The 26397-nt window shown below is 41.9% G+C and overlaps 3 protein-coding genes across 7 annotated transcripts in view; 2 read left to right on the top strand and 1 right to left on the bottom strand.

The window, feature by feature from the left end:
* The window catches only part of emid1 (EMI domain containing 1), a 49666-nt gene extending 37669 nt beyond the window's left edge, over positions 1-11997 (top strand). Inside the window, exons 4-17 of the mRNA XM_070905066.1 lie at positions 760-849; positions 962-1023; positions 1122-1254; positions 2210-2254; positions 2356-2463; positions 4683-4790; positions 7069-7158; positions 7528-7580; positions 7700-7762; positions 7861-7905; positions 8147-8191; positions 8376-8387; positions 10256-10340; positions 11864-11997. Of these exons, the coding sequence (XP_070761167.1) occupies positions 760-849; positions 962-1023; positions 1122-1254; positions 2210-2254; positions 2356-2463; positions 4683-4790; positions 7069-7158; positions 7528-7580; positions 7700-7762; positions 7861-7905; positions 8147-8191; positions 8376-8387; positions 10256-10340; positions 11864-11997 (1073 nt within the window). The remainder of the gene's footprint in view (positions 1-759; positions 850-961; positions 1024-1121; positions 1255-2209; positions 2255-2355; positions 2464-4682; positions 4791-7068; positions 7159-7527; positions 7581-7699; positions 7763-7860; positions 7906-8146; positions 8192-8375; positions 8388-10255; positions 10341-11863) is intronic.
* Positions 11998-12891: 894 nt separating this feature from the next.
* Positions 12892-15741, bottom strand: rhbdd3 (rhomboid domain containing 3). Its single transcript, XM_070904974.1, has 5 exons — positions 15579-15741; positions 15078-15461; positions 14174-14300; positions 13811-14059; positions 12892-13703 (listed from the first exon to the last, which is right to left on the bottom strand). Exons 1-5 carry the CDS (start codon positions 15739-15741, stop codon positions 13535-13537), a joined length of 1092 nt encoding a protein of 363 aa, XP_070761075.1. The 3' UTR covers positions 12892-13534.
* An 898-nt stretch (positions 15742-16639) lies between these two features.
* Positions 16640-25104, top strand: ewsr1b (EWS RNA-binding protein 1b). 5 transcript variants are annotated; one of them, XM_070904396.1, is made up of 15 exons: positions 16640-16671; positions 17152-17191; positions 17565-17616; positions 17944-18085; positions 18328-18523; positions 18623-18882; positions 19007-19166; positions 22388-22422; positions 22992-23021; positions 23110-23225; positions 23308-23437; positions 23531-23641; positions 23911-24037; positions 24134-24490; positions 24713-25104. In XM_070904396.1, exons 1-15 carry the CDS (start codon positions 16656-16658, stop codon positions 24747-24749), a joined length of 1809 nt encoding a protein of 602 aa, XP_070760497.1. In that variant the 5' UTR covers positions 16640-16655; the 3' UTR covers positions 24750-25104. The 5 variants fall into 5 exon arrangements, with proteins under 5 accessions (XP_070760497.1, XP_070760496.1, XP_070760500.1 ...); XM_070904395.1 differs by having other exon boundaries at positions 22385-22422; XM_070904399.1 differs by having other exon boundaries at positions 16643-16671; positions 17947-18085.
* The last annotated feature ends 1293 nt before the right edge of the window (positions 25105-26397 follow it).

The raw sequence follows: 26397 nt of genomic DNA, 5'->3' as shown, positions 1-26397 counted from the left end.
AACTGTCTGTGGTGATTTCCATTTCTGTCTTCTCTACACCCCTGTTGACTTCTTGTCAGCTCTTTCTGGCTGATAGTAAGAAGCTCACCTGGAGGATGCAGTAGCACCTCACAGCCTGTGTAACTTCCATATCATTGGAGTGATTAGATTAAACACAAAATGACATATTGCACCTGCAGCCTATTAATATTATTATAGTATTTGGAAGTTGGGTCAGTTGAGAATACATACTACTTTCTGCATTGAATCCTAGGACATATATCCTGGATGATTCATGTGTTTGCATCACCTCAGTACTTTAATGAACATGCTATATGTTTCACCCATGTTTGTCTGTCTGTCATGGTGACTTTCGATGATCATTTTCATTATCGATTTATAAAATAGTGAAAAATGACCATTATAATTTCCCAGAACCCAGGGCGATGTCTTCAGTTGTCTCATTTTCAGTCCAAAACCCAAAGATGTTCAATTTTCAATGATTTAAAATAGAGAAAAACAGCAAATCCTCACATTTGAGTAGCTAAAACCAGAGAATCTTTGGTGATTTTGCTTAAATAATGATTCAATAAATCCACTAATCCTCTCAGCTCTAATGTCAGCAGCATACTGCAAAAAACATTTGAACTGATTTCCATTAAACTTGTTTTACAGATATTAGTATTGGGACATCAAACAAATCAAGTTTAAGAAGTCAGTATAACTTCAAGTCCAAGCCACAGCGGTGACATCTTTCTCTCTCTTTATCTTCTGTGACAGAAGCAGGAAACCAGCTTGTAGCTCAAGAGGCAGTAAGGAAACCCTCCACGCTACGCTGCCCGCCTGCACGCACAGGAGAGTCCGTCTCGAGTAAGAGCTGTCAACATGTTACTACTTTGACTATACAACACAGTGGCAAAGGTGTACTGCATGTTTAAGTGTCTGATTCCTGAAGGTAAAAAGCAATTTTCTGTTTTTTTAGATTGTCTCAACTGCAGTCGAATCACAGCTTTGAGTGACAGGCTGAACTCACTGGAGACGAAGGTTTGGACCGTACTTATTCAGCCACAGGTATGATAGGCCTACATTAAACAAGCATGTTGTTTGATTGCCCACACTTGTTTTATGTCCCCCTGTACCAGGTCCAATTACTCAGTGCCCCGGCCTCCGTATCACATCGCCACCTTCAGGGTAAAGGAGGAACTGCACCAGAGGCCTCATTACTGATGGGGGCTGTGCCCGCTCAGGGAGCTCCTGGTGAGCAGGGACCTGCAGGTAGGTATATCACGCTGTCATGCATGTATACGTTTCAAGTTAAAAGACACTGCATGTTTCCATACAGTGGAGTCCAGTTTTGTGTTTTGATAATTGAGTCAGAAATCACTCCTTGCAGCTTTTCTCCGCGAGCTGCACCTTTTTTTTCTGCCGTCTACCTGCTCACCTCTGCACATATCCTATTTCCTCCACTGCACACACATACACTCATTTCCTTTAGCAAAAGTAGGAGCCCAGTAGTCTCTGCTGCTCAGTTCCAGCGCTCTGTGGCTGTGTGGAAAGCGAACACTTCAGAGCATTCAGGAGACGACTTCTCCTGTCTTGGAGTCGAGCCCAGCACCGGCTGCAGCTAAAAACACAACAGAGTTCACTAACCCTGCCGCACTGTCAGAAGAAGTTTGAAACGTGTATCAGTTATAATAAAATGTGTTTAGCCAAAAGTTGTACCCAGTTATAGCCACGACATGAAGGAATTTCATGTGATTGTAGAATCTTTCAAGTTTTCATTTGTATAAAAATGAGACAATCCCGGTGAAAATGGGCACTGTCTATGGCTGTGTCCAACATCGCACCCTCATTCACTCGTTCACTACTCCCTTTATGATAGACACCCAATAGTTTATTCAGTGGTGAGCTGTAGATTGAGACTTTGGATACTTGCTTTGTCATTTTCCCTCATGAGTGACAGGTGGCAAGTAGCACAACATTTTTGCATCTGTAAAATGCTATAGTATTCACACTGAGAATTTAAACACTCAAATAAAATGGCGGAGGGTAAATATAGTGCACTATATACAGTAGGAAATATTCTGGCAGCCTAATGATGAGGACAAGTCTTTCTGCTCTATTACTTAGACAGAGTTTCACCTCATCCCTCTTCTCCAGGTGGTCTGAGCACAGATTTCTTCACAGAGCTACACCTCTCAATTAAGCCACCCCTCTGTTTTCATTACAGGTCCTCAGGGTGAAAAGGGGAGAGATGGGCTTCCTGGCAGAGATGGTAAATTGTAACCATAGTTGCCTTCCAGTGGATGTAAAACCATTTAAGATGTAAACCTGTGAAGGCTTTCGTGATTACTCATGAGTGTTTCCTCTTCTTAGGCAAGTCAGGGTCTCGAGGGCTGCCAGGTCCCAGTGGGCCTCGGGGGGATGCCGGGACAAGGGGCACATCTGGAACCCCTGGATCAAAGGGATCGTCAGGACCTGCAGGTAAGAGAGGACTGAAAGTAGAAATACACACAGCTCCCTGTTAGCAGACAGTTGTGAGCTGAGAGAAACAAATGAACCTTGTCTTAGTTAGTGTTGACACAGTTTGTTGTAAAGATTTATGTGTGTCATTGAGAGACGGAGGGTGTTGCAGGGCAGTTGCATACTTGCCTATCCACTTAACCTATTGTCTGTAGAACAAGACAGTTGAGTGGCTCACAATTGACCAAAGGCCTGTGGAAACACCAGTGGAAAAATAAGAGAGATGTCCCACATAAGAATGACCGGTGATGTCCTGCTCCAGAGTATTTGTCTCTCTCTTAAACCATTCGGTCGTCCCACAGACCCTCCAGCAGTAAATGTCAGGGCATTCCAGCGGCCCATGAGTCCTGCTGGGAACCTGCTGGAATTTGAGCATTTTGTTGGGCGGCTTTCAAAATCATATGTTTCTAAAAGTGTTGCTTCAGTGGGCAGCGAAAGCATTTGTTTTCAGACTACATATAAACATGTGCTGCGACTCCTGGTCACCAACCAGAACAGAGAATGAATCATAAATCTGCTCTATGTATTCAGATCTATTATGTTCACATAATAAATGACGTGTTGGGGGAAAAAAAGTAAATCCACAGGCATCTGTGACTTGAATGATAATAAAGTAAATGGCGGTGTAAGTGTGTCACAACATCTGCTCTCGCTATAGGCTGTTATTTCTCGGCTCTGGCTCATGAAGGGAGTGCCTCTCCTTTCAGGCTCACACATGACCCCTGCTCTTTGCCTGCTGCTGGGTAAAGATGGGATTTAGAGCAAAAGTTAAACTACAGACCCACTTTCCGAGAAGCGCCATGTGACTTCAATCTGAAATGAACATGAGCTATATATACACAAATCCCAGGTCCTTATGATTTCCATATGCCTGCAGTGTTATTGTTTTTTCTATCTCCATTACTTCATAAGTACCCAAAACCTGTGTGCTGTGTCTTGCATCCGATTTCCTTATTGTGCTGATTTTCTTTTTTCATTTTAAAGAGAAAGGTAAACACGGGACTGGAATGTGTCCAATGTCATGGGAAATGTAGACATATATGTTTTTTGAGCCAGAGGCTATGGGAAAGATGGGAGAAAAGTGAACTTGTGTTGTCGGGAGAAGTGATATTGTACGTTATGACGAGTCCTATTGAGTTACAAGAGAATTGTATTGCAAACTTTGACTGATATTTTGACGCAGCATCCCCCAGCTACTCTAGGGAACCATTACTCTGCTGGAAAAAACGAAAATTGTTTTCCCCAATATGTCACACAGACTCTAAAGGGCCACTTTGATTGGCCATTCGAACCACTGTGCCGCAGATTACAGCTTACACGTGCAGCCAAAACACAGCCGGTCATGCTGCAGTGTTTACCAAGGCTAAACGGCCCACAGAGGTGTCAAATCAGAGCTGTAACAACATCACCTCGCAAAGCAGCAATTAGTGGACTGTCATTGTCAGTTGCATCTGTACATAAACAGAGAGGTGGTGAGTCTGGGTCCGTCGGAGGGCAGGAGGTGGTGTTTAGGGGGCAGCATTACCTCAGGAGAGTCCAAACAATTAGGTCAGATGTAGCTGTGGTGGTGCTTTTTTTACAGGCCGTTACTGATACACACACACATATACGAAAGCTAGCGGTGTGTATGCAGGGGACATTTGATTTACTGTCAACCAGCGCCAGTAACACTTTGAAGAGTTTAAAGGTGTTTATTTGAGTTTTCCCTGAGTAAGTTCCCAGTACCGGACCATTACACACCCTCCCTCTGTTAATTACAGAGAAAGAGAGTCGGCCAGTTCACACACTTCTCCTCCTCTGTCCAACTGCTGATTTTACTCCACATGTGCACATGCACAGATATAAAGGCACACACACACACACACACATACACACACACACACACACACACACACATACACACACACACACACACACACACACACACACACACACACACACACACACACACACACACACACTCCTGCCAGACACTATTATGTTGTATCATTCAGCACTTTATCTAATCTATTTCCTTTCTGGTCTTTGTCATAGTTTATCCTCCCATCATCACATCACCCACAGTCATTTATCATTACTGTGCCTCTCCAGAAGTAACTTTAAGATCATATTTTGCTGTGACATACCTCATGTCTGTCTCCACCACCTCAATTATCTGTTTCTGTCCTCCCTCCTCTCAGGCCCCCGTGGTCCACCAGGACTCCCAGGGGAAAGGGGTCTACCGGGCCCTCCTGGCCCTCCTGGGCCTCCAGCGCCGGCCAGTGCCCACATCCCAGAACCAGACCACAGTAAGACCCTGGACAATTTATTTAGTATTTGTTAAGAATACATGTCTTAAAAGAGTACTCCACCGATTTTTCTTTGCACTCCTTTGACTTTGTTGAACTCTCAATGGACAGTTTAAAAAAAGTTTACATCGCCTACATCACCCACAATGCAACTCGACCGCCGAAAGTTCAGTCCGAGATTTAGGTGTGTTATGCTAGTAGCGGCTAATGTAGCCTCGAGCTGAGATGAGCAGCCTCTGGTACACTCACTTCACACCAACAGATTTTTTTCTTTTTCAAACTCGTAGTCTTCAGCCCCAACCAGCGCTGACTCAAGTGACATCACTTGAGGCAATTTATCACTTCACACAGCTCCCCCTGGATTCACAAAGTCCTGTAAACAGACTTTGATGGGTAAAATCAGCGCACTTTCCCTTTAATTGCTATATGTTTCATTTTAACGTAACAAAATCAGTTTCCCATGAACTCAGCACTGATGATATTCATGAGTCTTCAGCAGCCACACAGACATGTTCTCTCCTGCTGCCCCAGAGCTCTCACAGGTTTAAGACTAATGATAAACAAAAGAAAAGCAGAGAATGAGAAACAGACAGGATGGTAGTAATCCTTTAACTGCTACTTGCTCCTTATTGTCTGCAAGCCAAGTAGAACAGAATCAAAGAGTTTTAAATGGAGGCAGAGACAGTCTCTGAGGTTGACACAGACTTCACATGCTGGGATGAGAACCTGTCCATCACTGATGTCACTCAACAACTTCCAGATGTAGGCCGCCGCTCAGACAGCTGAGGGGGAGTGTGAGAGACGGATGGGGGCCTTCACCGGCTCTTTCAAGGTCAACGTATCTGCGGGTTTTATGTGCGGATTTAGTGGTAAAACAAAGTATGCAGCACACAGATTTGTAAGCTCCGGGTTCCTGTGTGGAGAAAACTGTGGGTACGTTGAGGTTGGCATGATGATTGCAGAGACTGTGAGCTATTTCTTTCACATCAAAGTAACAGTAGGGAACGTGGGGCAGGGGGCGGGGGGAAGGGGGGGGGGGGGGGGGGGGGGGGGGGGGCTCTGTGCTGAGCTTCCTTTGGAAAACACTGGTTTATTTGGCTTTTACGTCTGCATCTGGAGGTTGGAATTCCCTTCTGCAGAACACGAGAGCTCCTAAACCAGCAGCCAGAAGGTGAAGTAGAGAAGAGTTGTTGAGTGGCGTTCAAAAGTTCAGTGTTTGTAGTTTATATGTCACGTTAAGCCACAGATCCCAGTGTGTTCTTTGTAGGAAAGAGAGTGTGTAGAAATAGACAGAGAGAGAGCGGCCCTGCTTTGGATGTCACCTCTGGTCGTCATCTGTGGTGTGCAACGTTCTGGCAGCTGGAGGATGTTCCTGGCTGTCAGCCCTCCTCCTCCTCCTCCTCCTCCTCCTCTCTGGATCTCCTGAAGTCTCATGCTGTGATTGGATCTGTGGCCGCACACTTCCTCTATTGCTCACACGTTCACCACTCTCTTCCTCTTGTCCTTTCTCTGCAGACTCATTTAGTTGTACATGTACCGTCAGTGGATATGGAAAGTTTTTCATGCAATATTACATAACTTATTTTAATAATTGTGAAACACTGATCTACTACTGACAGTGCTTTTGAACACATTTTAGTGTAGTTTACTACCCTGTTGAAGTCATTAGGTGAAGTTTGAGTATTGTTGGAAAACACTGCCCTCTGGAGGTTACTCTCATGTACTAAAAGGGCTTTCATTGCCCTGAGTTGAGCTTCTCAGGCAGCACCAACATAGTATGATAACCAAAACGAAAGCAAAACATCACACACAGAAAAGCTTGCATCAGTATTCTTCACTAGTTCATATTTATTAAATCACAAGTGCAACTGTGGGAACAACACATTGCTGGCGGAGCACAGTACAAACCTGCATTCACATACAGAATAACATTAAATCTTCATGTTATGGCGGTGCAGACTTTGTTGACAATCATTAAAAACAATTATTGAAACCCAGAACTAGAACCAGGTTTGAGTCCTAGTCATTCCCTTAAAGGCAAAATAAAACCACACATAATACAGTAATACATACCTCGTACAGTAATAAAAACGTGTTCGGATAGTGACGCTACAGAATCAGATTTTCAGTCACTGTCAGTGAAGCAGCGCTATGCTATGTAAAGGTGAAACTGATTATTATTGTAGATGTTGTTATCAGGTTTCTTTCTGTTTATAAATACTGTCCTCAGCCTGCAAAATAGCTCCCATCAAACACACACATTTTGTTTCACCTCCAGATCGTGGAAAAGACCCCTTCTTCACCAACACTTTCCAAGACTCACGAGGGTTGCCTGTTCCAGGACCTCAGGGTCCCCCCGGGCCTATCGGTGAGTGTTTATCACTATCCATATTGTGTTTATTCCTGTGAGTGTGTTTGTGTTGTATTTGTGAAACTCTGTTGCTACGCTGAAAGATGCAAATATTTTACATACACAAATACAGCAGATGCACAGTGTACATTGTCTGACACTAGGTATATCTACTGTATACTGTTGTTTTTACAACACAGACTTGTAAATAATATCAATTTCATTCAGTTCTCCCAATCAGACATTATTTGGTTTCTAATTTAAGACTCATTTTGCCTCCGTCAAAATGTAATTGTATATGCAAAACATAAGGGAAAACACAAACCAGCAGCATCTCCTCCCAAAGGGTAATGGTACTTGATATGAATCTTTCTATCTATTACGCAGGTCCCCCAGGTCCCAAAGGCCCAGTAGGACCTCCTGGCCCATCAGGACAGAACGTAAGCTCGCTCACAGCATAGTGCTGCACTGCAGTCACTTACTGAGTTCAGCACTGTCCGATCTGTTGCAGTACAAATGTATCATTGTCATTTTAAATTTCCTTTCTGACTCAATACAGGGGAAACCTGGAGCCCCTGGAACGCTGGGCCCTGTGGGGCCAAAGGGAGAACGTGGGGAGAGAGTGAGTACACTCAGAGCTCGATAACATTCACCAGCTTTTCTTCATGTACTCTGCATCTACATCCTGAAACTCTCTGTGACGTGTCTTTGGTTTTTCAGGGTCCTTTAGGTTACCCAGGAGAGAGGGGCTTCAGAGGCGAGCCGGTAAGCCACCTCCACCCTGCTGCCTTGAGGAGTATGGCCTGAGTGTATGGGGGGAAACATCAACACATGTCACAGCTGGTTATATTACTGTAAACTACACTAACCAGCAGCACTACAAACCACACTGAACAGTGACAACACAGTCTGGGAGAGAACGAGCTCCTTCTGTTGAAGTAAACTGCTGCAACGCTCATTAATGTTTTGAAGTCAGACTCTTTCTTTTTTAAAAATGTCTTCACAGGGAACACCAGGTCCCAAGGGAGAGCCAGGAGAGAAGGGCTTGCCGGTAAGAAAGTAGTTAGCAGTAGTTCACAGTTCCCACGGTGGCAGAGGGCCTGGACAGGAGGGTTTTGCCTTTAGTTTGAAGATTAAAAAAAATAATACGTTTTAAGATTCCTTTGCTGAGCATTAAATATTTTCTGTGTCTGTCTAACCCTTATTTTCCTTTTACCTCTTTCTCATTTTACAAGAGCAATCTAAATGTAAGATCTTTTTATTTATGTCATCATGTGTTCACTTTGCAATGCAGTGTATCTATTCAGTAACCTAAATTACGTCTAACCATGACCCACATCTCAGGTTATGGTTATGATCTTTGTGGCGTTCAGCGGCATCTCTTTTTCTCTCCATACTTTCCTCCCTGTTGATAGTCATAAAGTGTCGGTGTTACGTTGTTGTTTTTGTTCGAGTATATATATGATTTTAGCCGTTGATCTGTTTGACTTTGTGCGTGAAATCTTTTGGTGTTAATGTGTTTTTGTTTTTGTTGGTCCTTGGGGTGTGCTCTGGACTGCTGTCCCCTGTCACGACACTGTCCTCTTGACCCTAAAGCTGTCTGACTCCCTCTGCAAGCTACTGTCCCCATGGCTACCTTTCACAGTCACCTTTTCAGCATCTGACTTTGGCATATGCATATAAATATACAAAATACAACACGCAATGTCAATCCTGTAGCAACAGCATGCACCAGCTCTGACTGAGTGAAAGAATGTAAAATCCTTCTGGAAGCAAATTCATAATCATGAATTAATTTGTTTGATTTTACCGACTTTAAAATGTTTCAATGAGCCACAAAGAAAACATGTGAAATGTATATGCCAAATCGCTCCATTATGTGTCAGTGGTGGATCCTGTTGGGTTTAGAGGTGTTGTGCTCTGATGTGAGTGGAGTGGATACAGCTATCCTCTTTTATCCCATAATGCAACCTTGCATGATATCATCTTTAAGTACCTCACTACATAAACTTTCTTTTCTGGATGTGATCTAATGAGTGAAATAACACGGTGCCGTTAAAATAGAAACAAGGCAAAGCAGCTCCTTTATTTGGGGATTCATTCTCTGTTAAGAAGACTTCGAGTCTGCGGCCATGTTAGCGGCTCTGTGAGTCTGTTCTGTAACGTCAGCATGCTAACGTGCTTCCACTTGCTGGTGTTTAACAAATACGTTTACCACGTTCACCATCTTAGTTTGGCGTGTTAGCATGCTAACATTTGCTGATAGGCACTAAACACGAAGTACAGCAGGGAATGTCTCTAGTTTTGCATATTTGGTCATAAACCAAAAACTTCCCCAGAATTAACATTTTGAGCTGATGAAAAGTCAGACATTTCACCAAAAAGCCACAAATCCTCTCAGTGGTATTTAGGGTGGCTAAAAATAAAATGTAATCAGTAACTGTATGGCTTAATGAAACTTTGCCTTTTTTCTTCAGGCATAAAGTATGTCCTTGGTTTGTCTTACTAATCGGAGCATTTCATAGTGGGAGTCACTCATCTGGGCATCAAAAGCTTCAGCTATCCTCTGCATGCCTTACTTTTGTGGTGGTCTCTGTCTGCTTTGCTTCTCCTGTTCATCTACTTATGTTATTCTTGAAGGTATGACTCATCCTCAGTCTTTGTCTTAAAAAAAGACAAATAAATTAGATTTCAACATAAATCTACGCTGGCTTCATTCTGTCAGGTAACAGTGAGTAACTGTTGTGACCACAGCGTTAAGAATGAAAGCTGTGGCGCTGAAAAGGAATGCAGATGGCATGATCAAATCTAAATCCTGGGAGAGTGTAATCCAGCTGTGCTATGTCACCAACATGAGGCTGGTCTGTAATGTGCATGCTGATGTTGCCCAGCCCAGCATGGCAGAGACTGACCTCATATAGCAGCATGGCCAGAGAATGAGGGAGATACACAGAGATGCAGGGACCAGATACGTTTGAGAGTGTGCTGGGCAGATATGTGGACTGTTTTAACCTTCTAACTGCTGAACTGTACTGAGAGAGAAAATGACTTGCATCTTGGCGAGCAATTCTTTGGCTTGTGCTCCTTACCTTGACGGCTGTATCTATCTTCACAGGGGGACGGGATACATCAGATCAGAGAGGCGCTGAAGATCTTAGCCGAGAGGGTTTTAATCCTTGAGACTATGATCGGTATTCATGGTGAGTAGGAGGCCTGAGGCAGGGTCAGCTTTAGGCAGGGGTCAAAGGTGAGGGGGGGGGGGGTCTCAAACTCCCACCATACCTCACAGCGGGGACAGGGAGTGGGAACAGTCGCGAGCAGCCCCAGGACTGAGGCTGGTGTTTCCACCCCCTTCACACAGTCCCCCCTGTCACTGCTCTCTGATAGGACATTAGCTTGCAGATGTTCCACGACTTGCAGGCAGACCTTGAGCTTCTGGCTCGCAGGGTGACGCTGCTGGAGGCTATCATCTGGCCAGGTAACGCTGAGACATCCTCACCCACAGCTCTGCCAGCCCTCACTGACGTTTTTTGACAGAAAAGCATTGATCAAGCTTTAGACGTATTAAATTTCAGATTACCACTTGTCACTGAACTGCTGAATGTTGAACTAGCCACATGTTGTTTAGAAATGTATTCTTATGTATGAATTGTTTTGGTTGTGACAATCCTACGATGGAGGCACAGATATTACTGTAAAGCCCCTGAAAACATATTTACTCAGTCAGCTTCTTACTTTGAGAGATGTGGTGCTACATTTTCCTGCCAAAGTTTTAACATTTTTCGTCGTTTCACATGAGATATTTCTGTGGTCAGGCACCAATTGGGATTTAGTAACATTTGAATCAAGCTCAGATGACAGTTTACTTGTTTGGTTGCTGAAGTCACCGGCACTGTCAATCAACACACTGTCCTGCTGAAGCAGATTAGCTTAGTTTTTGAGTGTTAAACTCTTGATAAACTCATCAAATGAATAATACTGTTGAAAAAAAATGTTAAACTCTAACTGTGATTGTTGTTATTTAGTCATGAATGTTATTAAGAAAAACTAAGATTTGAAACGTAGTTTTCAGGCTCTTTAATCTTTTATGTAATAATCGTGCTTTGTATGTTAAATCTGAACCAAATGCATGTAAAGGATGTAAGTCTAGCCAGTAGTGTTGCAATGATTAATCAATAAAACAATAGGTCAAATGACAGAAGAAAAATAAACCACAATTTTGACAAATGATTAATTGTTTAAGTCGTTTATCAAGAAAAAATGCCAATCAGTCTTGGCTTCTGAAAAGTGAGGACTTCCTGCTTTGTATCCTGAAATTACATATCTTTGTGTTATGAAGTGTTGGTCAAACAAAATAGTCAATTTGAAGGCTTTTTTTAAAACTAATTTTCCAACATTTTACAGATAACTAATTAAAGACAATAGACAATTAATCAATAGTAAAAAAAAATAGAAACATTTATTGATAAGGAAAATAATTGTTGCAACCCTACTGGCCAGAGGCATCTTCTTTACAGCCGAATCACGCAAAGAAGGATTTGATAAACCCCTTGAACCTTCTGATTAGTTAGTTGATTAATAATTTTAATATAAAAACTGGGCGACTGGTGTCCCATCAAGATCAATAAGAACCCACTCATGACACCTGCAGGTTAACAGCTGCATGTCCACACACACTGACGGACAGGGAGGCCCCGTTCCAACTGCTGTCTTTCTTCAACAGAGCCTGATCTAGGGTCTGGGGATGGACCGTTTGGCACAGCCTCCCCTAGTTTCTACAGAGATAAGCGAGCAGGTGCGCTTCCATATCGACTTGCTTCTCCTCTGTCCTCCGACACCAAGGTTCGAGGGAAGTAGCCCCCCAACCCCTACCCCCCCACCCCCTCGCTCACCCTGAGGATCACAGACTGGGTTGACTCCCCCTCCTATAGGTCTCATCGGCACTCAACAGATTTAGACCTTATCTGATACCCTCTCTGGGCTTTACTGTCAGATTTAGGATGGGGGACACCTCAGGGAAAGTCCACTGATACTCCACAATGTCCTCCTCCACTGGGAACCTGAGAACTAGTGTGACCCCCACCCATCTCCATAACCAAACACTTATCTTTACATTAACACACCCAGCAACTCCTTCCTTGTCTCATTTCTTTGGCTACAGAACTAAAGCCTCAGAATAAAGATGTTCATGTTTGAAAAAAAGGAAAAATCTTCTGTGGTGCTCCCTTCAAGCTACAAACTGTTCTGGACAATAAGGGTCATTGAGAGTAATCGATTAAAGGAGGAATCAGATGTGAGGAAATAGACTGGATATGAGTGTGTATTGCTTTCACAATGTAACTGCAATCTGAAGAGATTCCACTATTTAAGTATATTGCGCATGTACAGTTTGCAGGACACAAGTACACAAACAAACCTCTTCTTCTAGTATTCATTTTGTTATACTTCTATCATATTGTTTAACTCAATGTTATGTAGTGCACTAAAAAGATGAAGTCATCTCCACTCTAACTGAGATATATGTTGTTAACGGTGATTTGTAGTTTTCTGGTGTAAGTGTTTTCCCCACTTAAAAGTACAGACTGATAAAAGTGATTTAATATACAATAGTTTATTTAATCTGTGCAACAAAAAGCACAAACATTTGCATTTGGGTTTGGTTGCATATCAACGAAAACAGTCATAAGTTATACAAAACATATACGAAATAAATATGAAATAAAACATGTTGAAAGGAAAACAAATCTGGCAGATTCCATTTCAAGATCTTTAACACACACACACAGGAAATAGCAAAACTGTTAATGGAACTTGAACATATTTTTTTACCACTGTTGTGTTGGTAAACTTAGACTGTTTAAACTGTCCTGATGAAGACTGTTTCTTCATCTTATATGAAACTTATTGTGAAACTATTTAAAATGATCAGTTGTAGTTTATTTTGTATGCTGTTGTGTAACCATTTCATATTTCAAACTTTCTTTCTTGCAAATGTGTTATTGTGTTAAGATAATCCTGTCTAGATGATTGGTGTAATAAAATGATGTTCATTGTTTGTTTGTTTTTTACAACATGTCACCTCTCTTCATTTGTTCATTAAACATGATTACAACATAAATAAATGACATCCACTCTCTCCCATGTACATTTTATGATACAGAAATTGTCTCCAAAGCAGTCCAGTTTGCATCTACACTTCATTAGACTCGTGGAAAAAGAGCAACTCAGTCTTTCCTCCCACTTTTCCACAGGAATTCTGATCATTAAAATAGTTCTACCAGCAGCCCGCAGGGGAAATCTAATATTGAAGCTCAGAAAAAACCCAAGCATAATGTACGTCCAGTTTACTGGACAAGAGCAAACACACTGTGTCAGTCCAGTAGTATGAGGTTGTCTAGGCGCTCTGCGGAGGCAGAGGGCTCTTCCCTTTTGATATTACCACAGCCTGTTCTCCGACGCTGTCATCAATGAGCAGAGAAATGGCGCCATCTAGCTGTTTTGAGGCCGCTAAAGCAACTACAGCTTTCTCTGTGGGGAAGCCCATCTTCTCCAGCTGCTGGAGTCTGAGAGGAAACATTGGTCCTTTAGAAATCTGTGAATGATTACTTGAAATCACATAAAATCATTCATATAAAATGCAACATGATGTACATGATATTAAATTACTAACCGCAGAGAGGAAACTGATGATTTGGGCACCTCCACTTTTGCATCAGGGTCATCAGGAGCATCCTGTAATGAGGCCAGTATCCCTGCCCTCAGCATCTGCTCCTCCAACACCTCAGCCTCAGACTGTGCAGCAGACTCTTTAAATATCCAGGCAGGTGCTGGATCCACCCATGGGCGGTGGCTCAAAACAGATGGATCCCTCATGGGGGGAGCAGCTGCCTGACCTACAGGCATCCTCTGAGAAAGTGATCTAGATCTGTGACAACAACTGAAGTTAAAATGGTGAAATCTGCCACTGTCATGCATGCAGGTGGTGAGTGTGAATATTCAGTGAGACTTTTGATGTAAACGGGATGAATCTCACCTCAGTGAGGTAGTGTGGGTGGGCAATCTGAACCTGGCTGAAGTGGGAACATAAGCCCAATCAGGAATGAAGTCCAAAACCCGGGCCTCCTCCAGCTCCTGTAATGTCCCAATGAAGGGCTGATGATCTGAGGGGTATATTAAGTATCATAAAAAAGACTTGAGACAGAACTATTGTGTTATTTATATGGAAATAAGCTTCATTATAGATTTGATGGGGGAGGGCACACTTCGGCTCAAACCCTCAGCCACAAATCACAAGCCTATACTAGGCGATTACATTTTAAACACCATGATTTTTCCTAATTTCATTACAAAGCCTGAAACAAGACACATAAAAACAAGGCCATGAATAAAAGATAATTAGGAAAGTTATTAATCATGGTTAAATATAGTTTTAAAAAATATTTAAAAAGAGTGCTGCTCCAAGGGGAAAACCTGAATATATGAAACATTTAAATGTGTTATTAAATGCCTTTTACCGGCCCTGCACACTTATACAGGTGTTCGCGATTACTGTGCGGGATTAGACCTCTGCTCAGATTGAAGTGGGGCAGCTGGGAATTACATGATGTCACCAATTTCTATGTACTAATAAGAATGAAAAAGGTGCAAGTTGTCTCACGCCAACAAGTACAACAAAGGGAGACAGATCTCAATAAAGCGTAGTCTGCGCACACCCAAACAAGCCTCAGTTGAGGTCTAATCATACAAAATAAGTGATACCTCTGTGTGGATTTACCATGGGTGTGTAGGGGCTTTAAGGCACCCATCAAAACTAAAGGAAAGAACACACAATGGGCTTTGGTAAAAATTACCTGTACCTCTAAAAACCAGAATATGTGTTTGTTGGAGATTATATTTTAGTGCGTGCATTAATTGACTGCAGAAGCAGGAAAGGATACAGTTGTGTCCGATGCATATTGTGCAGAAGTGAAGCAGAGCAGGTGTCCCAGGCAGCAGCAGCAGACCAATCAGCAGAAGAAGCCAGGGAAGAATCCAGACTGGCAAACACCTCAGCAGCCTCCTCTGTGACACCTGACGACACTGCGCTGTAAACAGAGCCAGCTGGATGGCAGAGTAACCACAGATCCGACTTGCCTCACCCCCACCAACAAAGAGGACCAGGGCGTAAAGAAGAGGTAGTATGGTCATTGTCAGGATGGAGAGGGTGAGGAAGGCGACCGTTCCCCAGCGACGCTCCTGACAAGGTCCAACCAACAGCAGGAGAGCAACGCTGACCAGCAGAGAGGGCAGCTCATCATGACTGACAGCATACAGGAACACATCTGAGGAGGAGAAAAGGGGTTGGGGGAGAAAACTGAATTATATGCTTTGATCTCACAAACACTAAAATATCAGATTTACATGTAATCCCATGAAACGCATCATTATAGAGTAGTTACCTCTGACTCTTGGGAAGTCTCCACCTGGACCTAAGCTGAGACTTGCCTGGATGCCCCCAGTATACATCAGCAGCATGAGTGCTATCAATAAAGATGTTCCCAGGCAGAATCCAGGGCGATCTGATCCAAAACAAAACCATACTGATAATATACGATCAAGCATTATTCAGGATTAGCTGTAGTTTCTCCACTCACTTATCCTTTTGTGGCATAATTCTGGCAAACAAGCACCTGCTTGTGCCCATAACAGACACAACGCCTTGCAAAAATGAAAGGAGGACAGATATATAGCCCTGTTTATTTCTAACAATATTGAGAGTGCGAGCTGGAGTCTTAATAATGACGGTATAAATTCACAACTGTGGTTACTGACTGCAAAAGAAACTCCTATTTATATTATCAAATCCTCTCTGCCACCGACAAGCCAATGAATTGAACTGCTATTCTAAAATAACTGTAGCGTTTACACGTGAGTAATAAGAAAAATCCTTGCGTAAAAATTTTGAGAAGGCTAGATGCCAACTTCCGCACTACGTCACAATGTCTTCTTTGTGTATTTGGCAGTTGGCAAACTGCAGCAAATGTACACTGCCGCCACCTACTGGACACACTGCCAATAGGTTTGCATAAAAAATAGCCAAAGTCACACTACAAAATCTTTGGGCCTGTCTTTTGAAAAATGAATCATATGACTACTAGTGCTGAAATAATTCATAGGTTAATGGACGAAAAATAAACTGCCAACAGTTTTGATAATAAATGAATAAATTATCATAAAATACCACACTCAACATCAATGAGCGCAGGGCGTGACATGATGTGATGGTGTAGGAAAGAAGAAAAAACAAGTTCTGCCACAAAAATGTGTATTATTTTTTGAAAGTGTGTCAAATCATCCAATATTTTACAAAAAAGTAAATATTAGACGTCTTATTATTTATTTAGTTGTTTTTTGAGGGCTCAGTCACTGCTCGAGCAAGGGAGCGTATATCTCGCGAGATTCTGTGGTTTCTGCGTAGACAAATACATTTCTCCAGCAACCAGCTCCGTCCAGTCGTCTTACACAGGCACACTAAAATGGCGTCGGCTCCAGGTGAGTGGAGAATTGTGACCTTTTATACTGATTTTGAAGAATTTGTCTTATTTAATTTAAACACTTAAGTAGTTGTATTTGTTTTCTAAGAGATTCCCTCGGCGTAATCGGTCTTTTCGATTTAAATGATCGAATATCGTTAGGCGTTAGCTAGCGCTAGGCACAAGGCCTAACGGCTAGCTAGTCATGTTAGCTCATTGAGTCGTTACTGTATTTTCTACCGGATGGATTATTTCTGCATACGGATTTGATAATGGACGCCAAATTACAAATTATGCAAAACTGCATGCGCCGATATGTCTTACTTAGTTTTGCAGCCTCGGCCCATTTAATGAATGTCGTATGCGAGTGAACTTATTTTAGGTGTAAATTAATGTCTGGTTTGTGTAACGTGGTGCTAGCATTAGCAGCACTGCTCGCGCCCAAACAAATGTTTTGTTCGCTCAGACGTTAGCTAACCAGCATGTAACTTTTGTTTAGCAGATTACAGTTCCTACAGTCAGACCGGTGCTCAGCAGGGGTAAGAGTCTTCATTTAACTTACTAAAGTGATTGGATGTAATACGTATTTATATTTGTGTGTGTGCATGAGTATTTTTGAGTATCGAATGAGTTCACGGCCTCACTGAAGTGATGAGTTGAGTGACGGAAATCAATCTATGATTGAGGTGGTTGTTGGAAATATCAGACTCAATTTAGGAGGTATGTTAGAATCAAATTGTTTCTTACATGCGATACACGGAAGTGGTCTATTATTATTATTATTATTATTATTATTATTGTATAACTTATTGTTTATGTCCTGTACACACAATTTAGATTAATTCCATTAGTAAACAAAGATTGCAGGTTCAAGGGAGACCATATAATAAACCTCTGTTTTGTGTTTTTCAGGTACGCCTCTTATGCTGCCCAGCCCTCACAAAGTTATGGGCAGTCTGCACAGGTGAGAGTTAACAAAGCAAGGTAGTTATTTGACTGTTGTGGATTACTCTGTGCCAGGCCAGTGATATCTATATATAGATATATATATGCAACATTTGCAATGAGGGTAAACTGGAGGCAGGAAGTAATTAAGTCCCAACATAGCTGATAGCCCACAACAGGACATCTTGTGATGTTTGTCTGATTAGGACATTTCAGTATTATGATAAATGAATTAATCAATATTCATCTTTTTAGTAAGTTTTTAAGCAATAAACATTTGCTCAAAACTTTTGATGCAGTCAGTGCTTATTCTACTTAGCAGCTAAAGCATGCTCTTTTCTTTCAGCAGAGCTATGGTCAACAGAGTTATGGATCATATGCCCAACCTGCTGCTGCTGACGGCAGTTACACCCAGACAACACCTGCAGCTGGAAGCTACCCCCAGCAGCAACAACAGTATGGGTCCTCATATGGCCAGCCAGCAGCAGGTCAGTTATTAAAGACTCTTGATGTGGTTCTGATTGGAACTTCATGCCATGGTCTGAGTTCGACAGATTGAAATTGAGCCACAAGCAAGTTGGGGTTAAAGTGATATTTGATTTAAACCAACATAATTTCTGGTTGACACACTGCCTTCGCTCTAAATTTGAACCACACCAAATCAGAAATGGTACAATTAAAAACACAAGTAAAGGATTTTTTTTTTTTTGCTATTTATGTATTATCACAGCTGGCTATCCTGCTGCCCAGTCTACCACTCATAGCTACTCCCAGTCAACCCAGGGTTATGGAGCCAGTGGTTATGACAGTACTCCTGCTGCTGCTGCTCCAGCTGCCTCCCAGTCTTATGGCTCTCAGCCAGGCTATACTGCCCAGTCTGCCTACCCTGGTTATGGCCAGCAGGCTGCTCCCACTGCACCACAGAGGTATGTACCCCTCAGCTAGGAACCAAATAAGAAATGAATTCCACAAGAACATACTTATTTTGTTTAACTTTATGCTCTGTCTTGCTTTTTCTCTTTCAGTTACAATGCTAACAGCCAACCGGCCAGTTACAACCAAAATAGCTACTCCCAGCCAGCAGCATATGGCCAGCAACAGCCTGGCTACCAGGCCCAGCAGGCAAGCTATGGCCAGCAGCAGGGGTACCAGCAGCCGGCCCAGCAGCAGCAACAGGCCCCCCCTGCTTACCCTCCTCAGGCTTCTGGTTCTTATGGGCAGGCTTCAGCCAACCAGTACAGCCAGCAAGGTGGACCACCCAGTTACAACCAGTCCAACCATTACAGTAAGCTGTGCTTTTCACCCTTGCCTAACTGCTGTTTTCTAGTCCTCATTGATTCATTTCAGTTTAATGTCTCTGTAAATATGCTTTGACTATGTTTTGATGCATTTGTACTCCTCTTTCATAGATAATTACAGACAGGATGGCCAGGGTGGAGGTTCTGGTTACTCTGGCTCTGATTCTGCAAGGTACCCTGGGGCAGGGGAGAGCAGGGGCCCTGGCAGGGACGGCTTTGATCGAGGTGGAATGATGCATCGTGGGCGTGGAGGCATGGGCCGTGGCATGGGGTAAGTGTCTTTCCTTAGCGCTTAACCTCACGTGTATTTTGACTCTACAGGTGCAGTGGCCACTTGGCAGGGCTAAGACATGTCACCATCAAACAGCTGGAATAATCCAGCAGTTTATGCAACTTTATTCTCTTGGGCATTATAGCACATACTCATAATTTATCAGAATTGATTGCTGACTTTCACATATTATAAGGCCCGTGCTGGTAGGTTTAGTACATTATAAAAATTATGGATATTCTCCAGTTTCTCTCAGCCCTGCCTCTCATTTGGCCAAAGGTAAGGAAAGGTTTGTCCCCTTTTTAATCTAAATTGATTTTGATCAGAGACCTGTGCATAAACATTTAGGTTGAGCAGATTATAACCTAGAACATCATTTGATTATAAGCCAGTATCAAAGATTTAGGGTAACAGAAGTTGCATATTTCATGATTGGTCAGGGAATGTGATGGTAGAATCATATTTCAAGAATATCTTAATACATGAAAAAAGTATAATGGGTTTCCTTAAGGAAGGTTCAAACACACTCACTATCTCAGCAGCACCCTTTTTAAATCCGTTCTCACTATGGTACATCATTCCCTGTAGGGGGCCACACTTAAAATTGCTACAAGAAGAGTGCAATTAGAAGTTGCACAAAACCTGGAGTCATAACTAAAATTTAGTGTCCTGCAAGACCATACAACATGACATTGATATTTTAAGGAATTTATAAATCGTCACTGGCCTCATGCAGTACATTCTGTTGCATTTCAAATACATATTTTTGCATACTCGAGTGCAATATTTGGGTCAATATATTTCAGTTTTTTGCTTTTTTTACTTACAAATACATTCACTGGTATCTTCAGTTTGTGGTTGGTTTTTGCAAGGCTGTCGCTGGCAATAAGCATTTGTCATTTGATTGGCCAAAAGCAGTAATACCAAAACGGGAAAATGGCGCCATAGAAACAGCAGAGTCAAAGATGCTAATGGTACTGCAAGACCTGAATAAATTGCAACAACTACAGAGACAAAGAAAATGAGGAACTATTTCACTCAAGTTTCTCCAGTCAATTTTTGCAAGTAGCTCCAACATTGTTCCTAAAAGATAATCAGAATTTATCCCTTGATGCCATCTATTGTATTGAAAGAAGCTGTTGAGTCTTTTAAATGGGTTTTTGTGGTCAATGCTTCAGTATACATCCAAGCTAAAATTCATCAGTGAAACATGTTAACTTGCGTTAAGGTCAAAACACATTGAGAGCAAATTTCACGCAAAATTTTTGAACACACCCACTATTTTTATTTGCCAGCCATGTACTGGCAGAGTTTCCTGGTGTCACTTTTTTGACAAAGTTAGAGGGGAAAACAGGTCTGGTGATGTTACAAGACATGGGAAAACACAGGGTTTATTAAGGCTGTGTACATAGACACACTATATCTGTTCACTGTAACAATATTTAAAAGTGAGACTTTCTTAGTGCTGATACATTCAGTCCATGGATGTTGGTGTAGCGTGATCAAGTCTAATCTCAGCCTGGCTACAAAAACATGGCCAAGCGTATTAGACCTTTTTGTATTTTATGTCTTACGTGGATGTGTATCCCTCATGATAGTGAAATTGGAACTGAATTGAGCTGGTCCTTAACACATTTATTCTGGTACCTCCCATTGAACTCAAATTTGCTCTTGATGCAAATTGGGCATTTGAACTAGTCTCTGTAGCTGGAAATGGTTTGAACAAACCCCCAAATCAGATTAACTGACATTCAGCTCCCCTTTCAAAAAGAATTGAAAGGGTTAACAAGAGAGAGGCCAGGGGTATTGAGGTGAACAGAGGTTGTACTGTGTAATTGTTTTGGTTGAGATTGGGTATAACTGCTGAAAGCATATTTGGTTTCTCAAATACCACAGAGGCGCTACTCTATAAATCCTGATAGCATGACAGGTTTTTTATTTTTAGCATTTGGTTTTGGGAAAGAGCTTTTTCAAAATCATGAACGATCAGTTTTGATTCAGAAATGGCACGAGTATCATCAGCTGTTGTGTATAGGTTCACCTACCACTGGTTCACCAGTGTAAACCTTTTTTAAGATAACAGAGTTCTGCATGACTTGTTTCTTCTGGTTTTTGGTGCAGCAAACACAAACAGTTTAGGCATTTCAGTGATTTTCATACAATACAGCAATCAAACAATAATTGAGCTCTGCAGTGTTACCAAGTAGTGGTAAACAAGAATGCATAAAAACAAATAAACAGGAATACAACCTTAAATACATTTAGACTCAGGTGTAGCATAGATGATTTTATAGTTTCATTTTAGCTTTGCACAGGTATATTTGTGTGTTCTGGGGGGAGGGGCACATTATGTCATTTTGAAATGTTTGAAATTGTTTTTGTGGTTTGGAATACAAATGTTTGATCACATTCTTTTGAGCACTTTTTAACATGCTTTGTCACATTTATACCGTACAGGTAACAGTGAGAGCCATTTAAAACCATCTTTTCTCTAAAAAGTATCTGTACTCAGTGCAGAGCCGCCAGCTTAAGCAGCAGGAGGGAGCTTAAACAAAGATTCGGGGGCTGCCTTTTTTCAAGAACTGAGGATGGTGGTGTTGATAAGCATGATGGGTTTATTAAGTGACCAAATCTTTGTTTTTCATTTAAAGTAACCCTGGTAAACGCTGTAAACATTTCTATTTAGTGTTTATTTGTCTTCAACAATGTATAATTGTTAATTTGTTTTGCTACCTGGTGAATGTGATCACCTGACCATCTTGTGAAATTTCAGATGCATTGTGTCTATTTTTACACTTTTATACATCTGATTCAGCTGTAACTTTTGTTAGAACTGTTATTGGTCTTTCTGGGTAAAACTAATACATCCCATCAGTGCATCTGAAATCTTTCTACCTGTGTACAAATGTTTGGGTTTTGTAACATTTTGAAAGGCAGTGAAAATGTGTTAGACATTGATTTTTTTTATTATTTTTTTTGCAAAAATGTATCCACTACTGAAAACTGTCACTGAAGTTGTACTCAGCTAAGGAATGGCACATAGTTAATACGCTTAATCCCCTCGATTAGATTGTGTATTTATAATTTTGGGGAGTTTTTAGTTTCTGTTCGGTAGTTGGAATGTTTTGATTACTCCCTCAATCAAGCCACTTTGCTCGAGCCATGGAAGTGGCTGTAAAAGGGAAATCGCCTTCATATCTCCATTTATTCCCCCATAGCAGCGCTGGAGACAGAGGTGGCTTCAGTAAGCCTGGTGGTAAGTTAACGAGTATTACACTGGTTAGTCCTTTCAAAGCCTTAAACTTTTTGAGCAAATATGCTTCGAGTATTGATGTGTCTTACATTGTGGTATGCAAAATTTATTTACATGAACACATCTGAAAATATTGGGAAATTTTTTTCAATGCCTGAGACCATTTTCTCTGGGGTACTTGGTATAATTCAGTCTCTGCTTATGGTTTGACAAGGAGTTTTTGACAGGTTAATGACAAATTTCCACTCAAATGTGTCTGTTACTACTTTAACAAATATCTTGAGTTGAATTCCTGGGTTTTTTGAGGATTTCTTACTGGTCTTAGAGGCTTTAACACAATTATTTGCCTACGGGTCTGAGGTGTTCTATTTTCAATTCAATATATCACTTGCGAGAATTGTGGTGTACCATAAGGTGCCATTTTCAACTTCCTAATATGGCTGACAATGTTTTTATGAGGGAGTGTCTGGATTATCTTTTGTAGTACTCCTCAGGTGTTGTACACTGAACTTCAGTTGCACACACTGACTTTTCTCAATCTGTTTCTGTCCCCCTCGACTGATGGACTACAGGACCTATGGGCGGCGATGAGCGCGATATGGGTGAGTAGAACAACACTGAATGCTTTTCTTGATGTTAATTAGGAAAGATTTTTTTGCTGCATATTTACTGTTTATAATTTTGTTGTAGGACGTCCTGAAGAGCAGGATGACTCTGAGAACAGCACGATCTACATCACAGGGTTGACTGAGAAGGCTAACCTGGAGGAGATGGCTGAATTCTTTAAACACGTCGGCCCAATCAGGGTAAGGATGGCACTACACTCTAAATGTTGGTGTAAGCAGAACGAATGTGGAAACTAAACATTCATTCTCTTTGTGTGTCAAGATTAACCGCAGACTGGGCCAGCCTGCCATTAACATATACACAGACAAGGACACAGGGAAGCCCAAGGGAGATGCCACCCTGTCCTATGAGGAGCCAATCTGTGCCAAAGCAGCTGTGGAGCATTTCGATGGTGTGTTTTATTGACTGCGCACATCAGACCTGAACAGAATTGCATGAATCTGTTAAAATTGTCCAACTAATACTTTTATATTTTTAATTGTAGGGAAGGAGTTCCAAGGCCGAAGGCTTAAGGTATCCATGGCCCGCCGTAAACCGATGATGGGTGGAATGAGAGGTGGCATGCCCATGCGAGATGGCATGATGGGGCGTGGAGGTAAATGTCAGCAGTGTTTGTTAGTGTTCGGCTATTTAAGGGCAAGTTCATACTTTTCTACACTGTCCACAAGAAGCCACTTGTCTAAAAAGTTTAAATATTGGCAGCTCAGTCTCTTGCGACGGAACAGTTGGACCCTGCAGCATATTGAAGCTGTCCTACAGTGGAAGATTCCAGTTAACTGCAGCCTAGTTGCTGGGCACAGCTTAACAAAACAATTGGTGGGAGTACAGTCATAGTAAAGTGCTGGGATTTCCTTGTATTTTCAGGTATGATGGGCCGCGGAGGAGACCGTGGTGGGTTTGGCCCACGAGGTGGTCCACGTGGCATGGGCAGAGGAGGACCCACAGGAGGCAACATGCAGCAGAGAGCAGGCGACTGGGAGTGTCCTAACCCGTATGTATTAGGTCACAGCGCAGTGTCGTCTTTGGTGCCTTTTTTTTTTTGTATCTTGTAGATTCATTTGTAATTGATTTTAATTGTCTGTTTCAGGGGTTGTGGCAACCAGAACTTTGCCTGGAGGATGGAGTGTAACCAGTGCAAAGCCCCCAAACCAGAAGGGTTAGGCGGTGGCCCTCCATTTCCCCCTGGAGGTGACCGAGGCAGAGGTGGAATGGGAATGCGGGGAGGCAGAGGCATGGACCGCGGTGGGCCGGCGGGAGCTGGAGGTCCAGGTGGCCCTGGAGGTTTCCGCGGAGGCTGGGGAGGCGATCGTGGTGGATTCAGGGGACGTGGTGGAATGGACAGGGGAGGTTTCCGTGGGGCCGGGCGTGGAGGACCACCCATGGACCGCATGGGTGGCAGAGGGGGAAGAGGAATGGGCCCACCAGGTGGCAAGATGGATATGAGGTAGGATTAAGACTCCTCAGCCAAAGATGTTTTAATGCTTTTGTCACTGAGTAATTCCTGCTGGCCATAATTTATAAATGATCATTTTTGAAGCTGTTGAAAAAAGCTAATTAATGCAAACCTGTGACCAGAACTGTTGTCAATATTGGTGTGAAAACCAGACACTGAATACAGAGATCTGTCACTTACTACTTTTCTGTTCTCTTGCTCTTTTGTTTTTAGGGACCATCGCCAGGAGCGCAGAGACCGGCCCTACTGAAGGAGAACTTCTTGACTGTTCCTCTTGTGGAATTTGATTTTTAAGACAAGAATTTTTAATTTATGATTCCATAGTTCGATGGTTATAGAACTGCTTTCAAACATCCTGTGCAGTTTCATTCAACTTGTTTCCATTTTTTTTTTTTTTTTTTTAGTTTACCTATGTTTATGCTACATCTTGTATTTTGCATGTTTGTTATTTTTTGTTGTTGCTTTTTTTAAATATGCAGGTTAGGTTTGACGTTGTATTGTAAAATGCTATTTTTTTTTCATTCGTTAACATAATTGCTTCCCCTTTCCCATAACTGACAAATGTAATGATGACAAATTTGGGAAATAAAATTTTACTGATTTGATGATTTTGAATTTGAGGATTTTACTCAACTTTACAAAATGAAGTCACACAGGGAAAGCCATAACAGATTTATTCATGCAAAGTTGTGTTAACCCTAAAAATGAATTGGGAGTGTACAGTGGTTGTGATTTTGTCCATTGTGTCCAATGGCAGCATATGTGATTACGTTGGTGCTGAAGTCATATTTGATAGGTGGTTCTTTAAAGGAAATATGGTTGTTACATCTTCAATTAATATCTAAGTCAAAACAGAATTTAAAATAATTCAACTTATGGTTGCCATCAAAATATAAATGAGTCACTATTGGGTGTATAAGGAGAGTAGTAATGATAAAACTGATCATGGTAAGACATATGAAGCTCTGAATTGCATTTAAAGTGATTCAGTGTTGCTGCAAGAAAACACAAAGTCCTGAAGGCGGTAAATACTTTATAGATACAGTAGATGTTGAATTGCACAGTTTCGTAAGTCATCCATTGCGGTCATCAGTGTCTGTGGAGATGATGAAAGCAGTCACCTCCCTGTCACATGACTTGGTCAGCTGGATACTTGTTCCACCACAGATAATGATTTAGCTCTGTTAAAGCCATATTCCTCTCTGATCTGATCATCTCTCCTTGTAGAACACATTACATTGCTTAGATAAAAGAAATGTGCCACCACATTTCTTGGACTGCCACCCACAAGGTTATGGACTTGGAATATGTTTTCTGTATTCCTGTTACCATCTCCTGAAGAGCTCTTCTGAGCACTAATATTTGTTGAGAGTGCGTCGGCTATCTGCCATTTTTAGACCCAGAATATTGCTCCACTCTTTTGTTTTGGTATCTCTATTCATTTGGTAGATGGAGCACATCTGCAGGTCTAAGCGGCAGCTGCTGTTCCTTGTCTTGCCAATAGGTGGCGCAAGTTGGACTGAAACATTCTGGTGCTGCAGTTCTGACTCAGAGGATACTGGCTGGACCTGGTTTCTGGTGTTTTGCATCAATGACACTCTGTCTCCTTGAACACTCAAAAGACTGAAGCGACTGACTTGATGAAACAGTAGCACACAGGACTTCAATCCTTTTCTTATGGGTGATTTCATTCAATTTCCTTCAGATTTAAGTTGCAGTCTTAACAAACTGGCAGTAACTTATTTTCTGCCTTCAATGGCTTGTAACAAAATGTTACAACCAGAGGCAAAATCAACTCTGAGCCTCTGAAGTTTAGATATCACAAATACCTTCAACCTTTTTCTCTTTTTTTCCCCCCAAAGTTTCCCATTTTAATTCATTGAGCCGTCTTCCCTATA

This window comes from Enoplosus armatus, chromosome 4 (genome assembly GCF_043641665.1).
Source record: "Enoplosus armatus isolate fEnoArm2 chromosome 4, fEnoArm2.hap1, whole genome shotgun sequence".
Lineage (NCBI taxonomy): Eukaryota > Metazoa > Chordata > Actinopteri > Centrarchiformes > Enoplosidae > Enoplosus > Enoplosus armatus.
The sequence above is the reverse complement of the archived record's forward strand: the minus strand, read 5'-3'. Positions and strand labels throughout refer to the sequence as shown.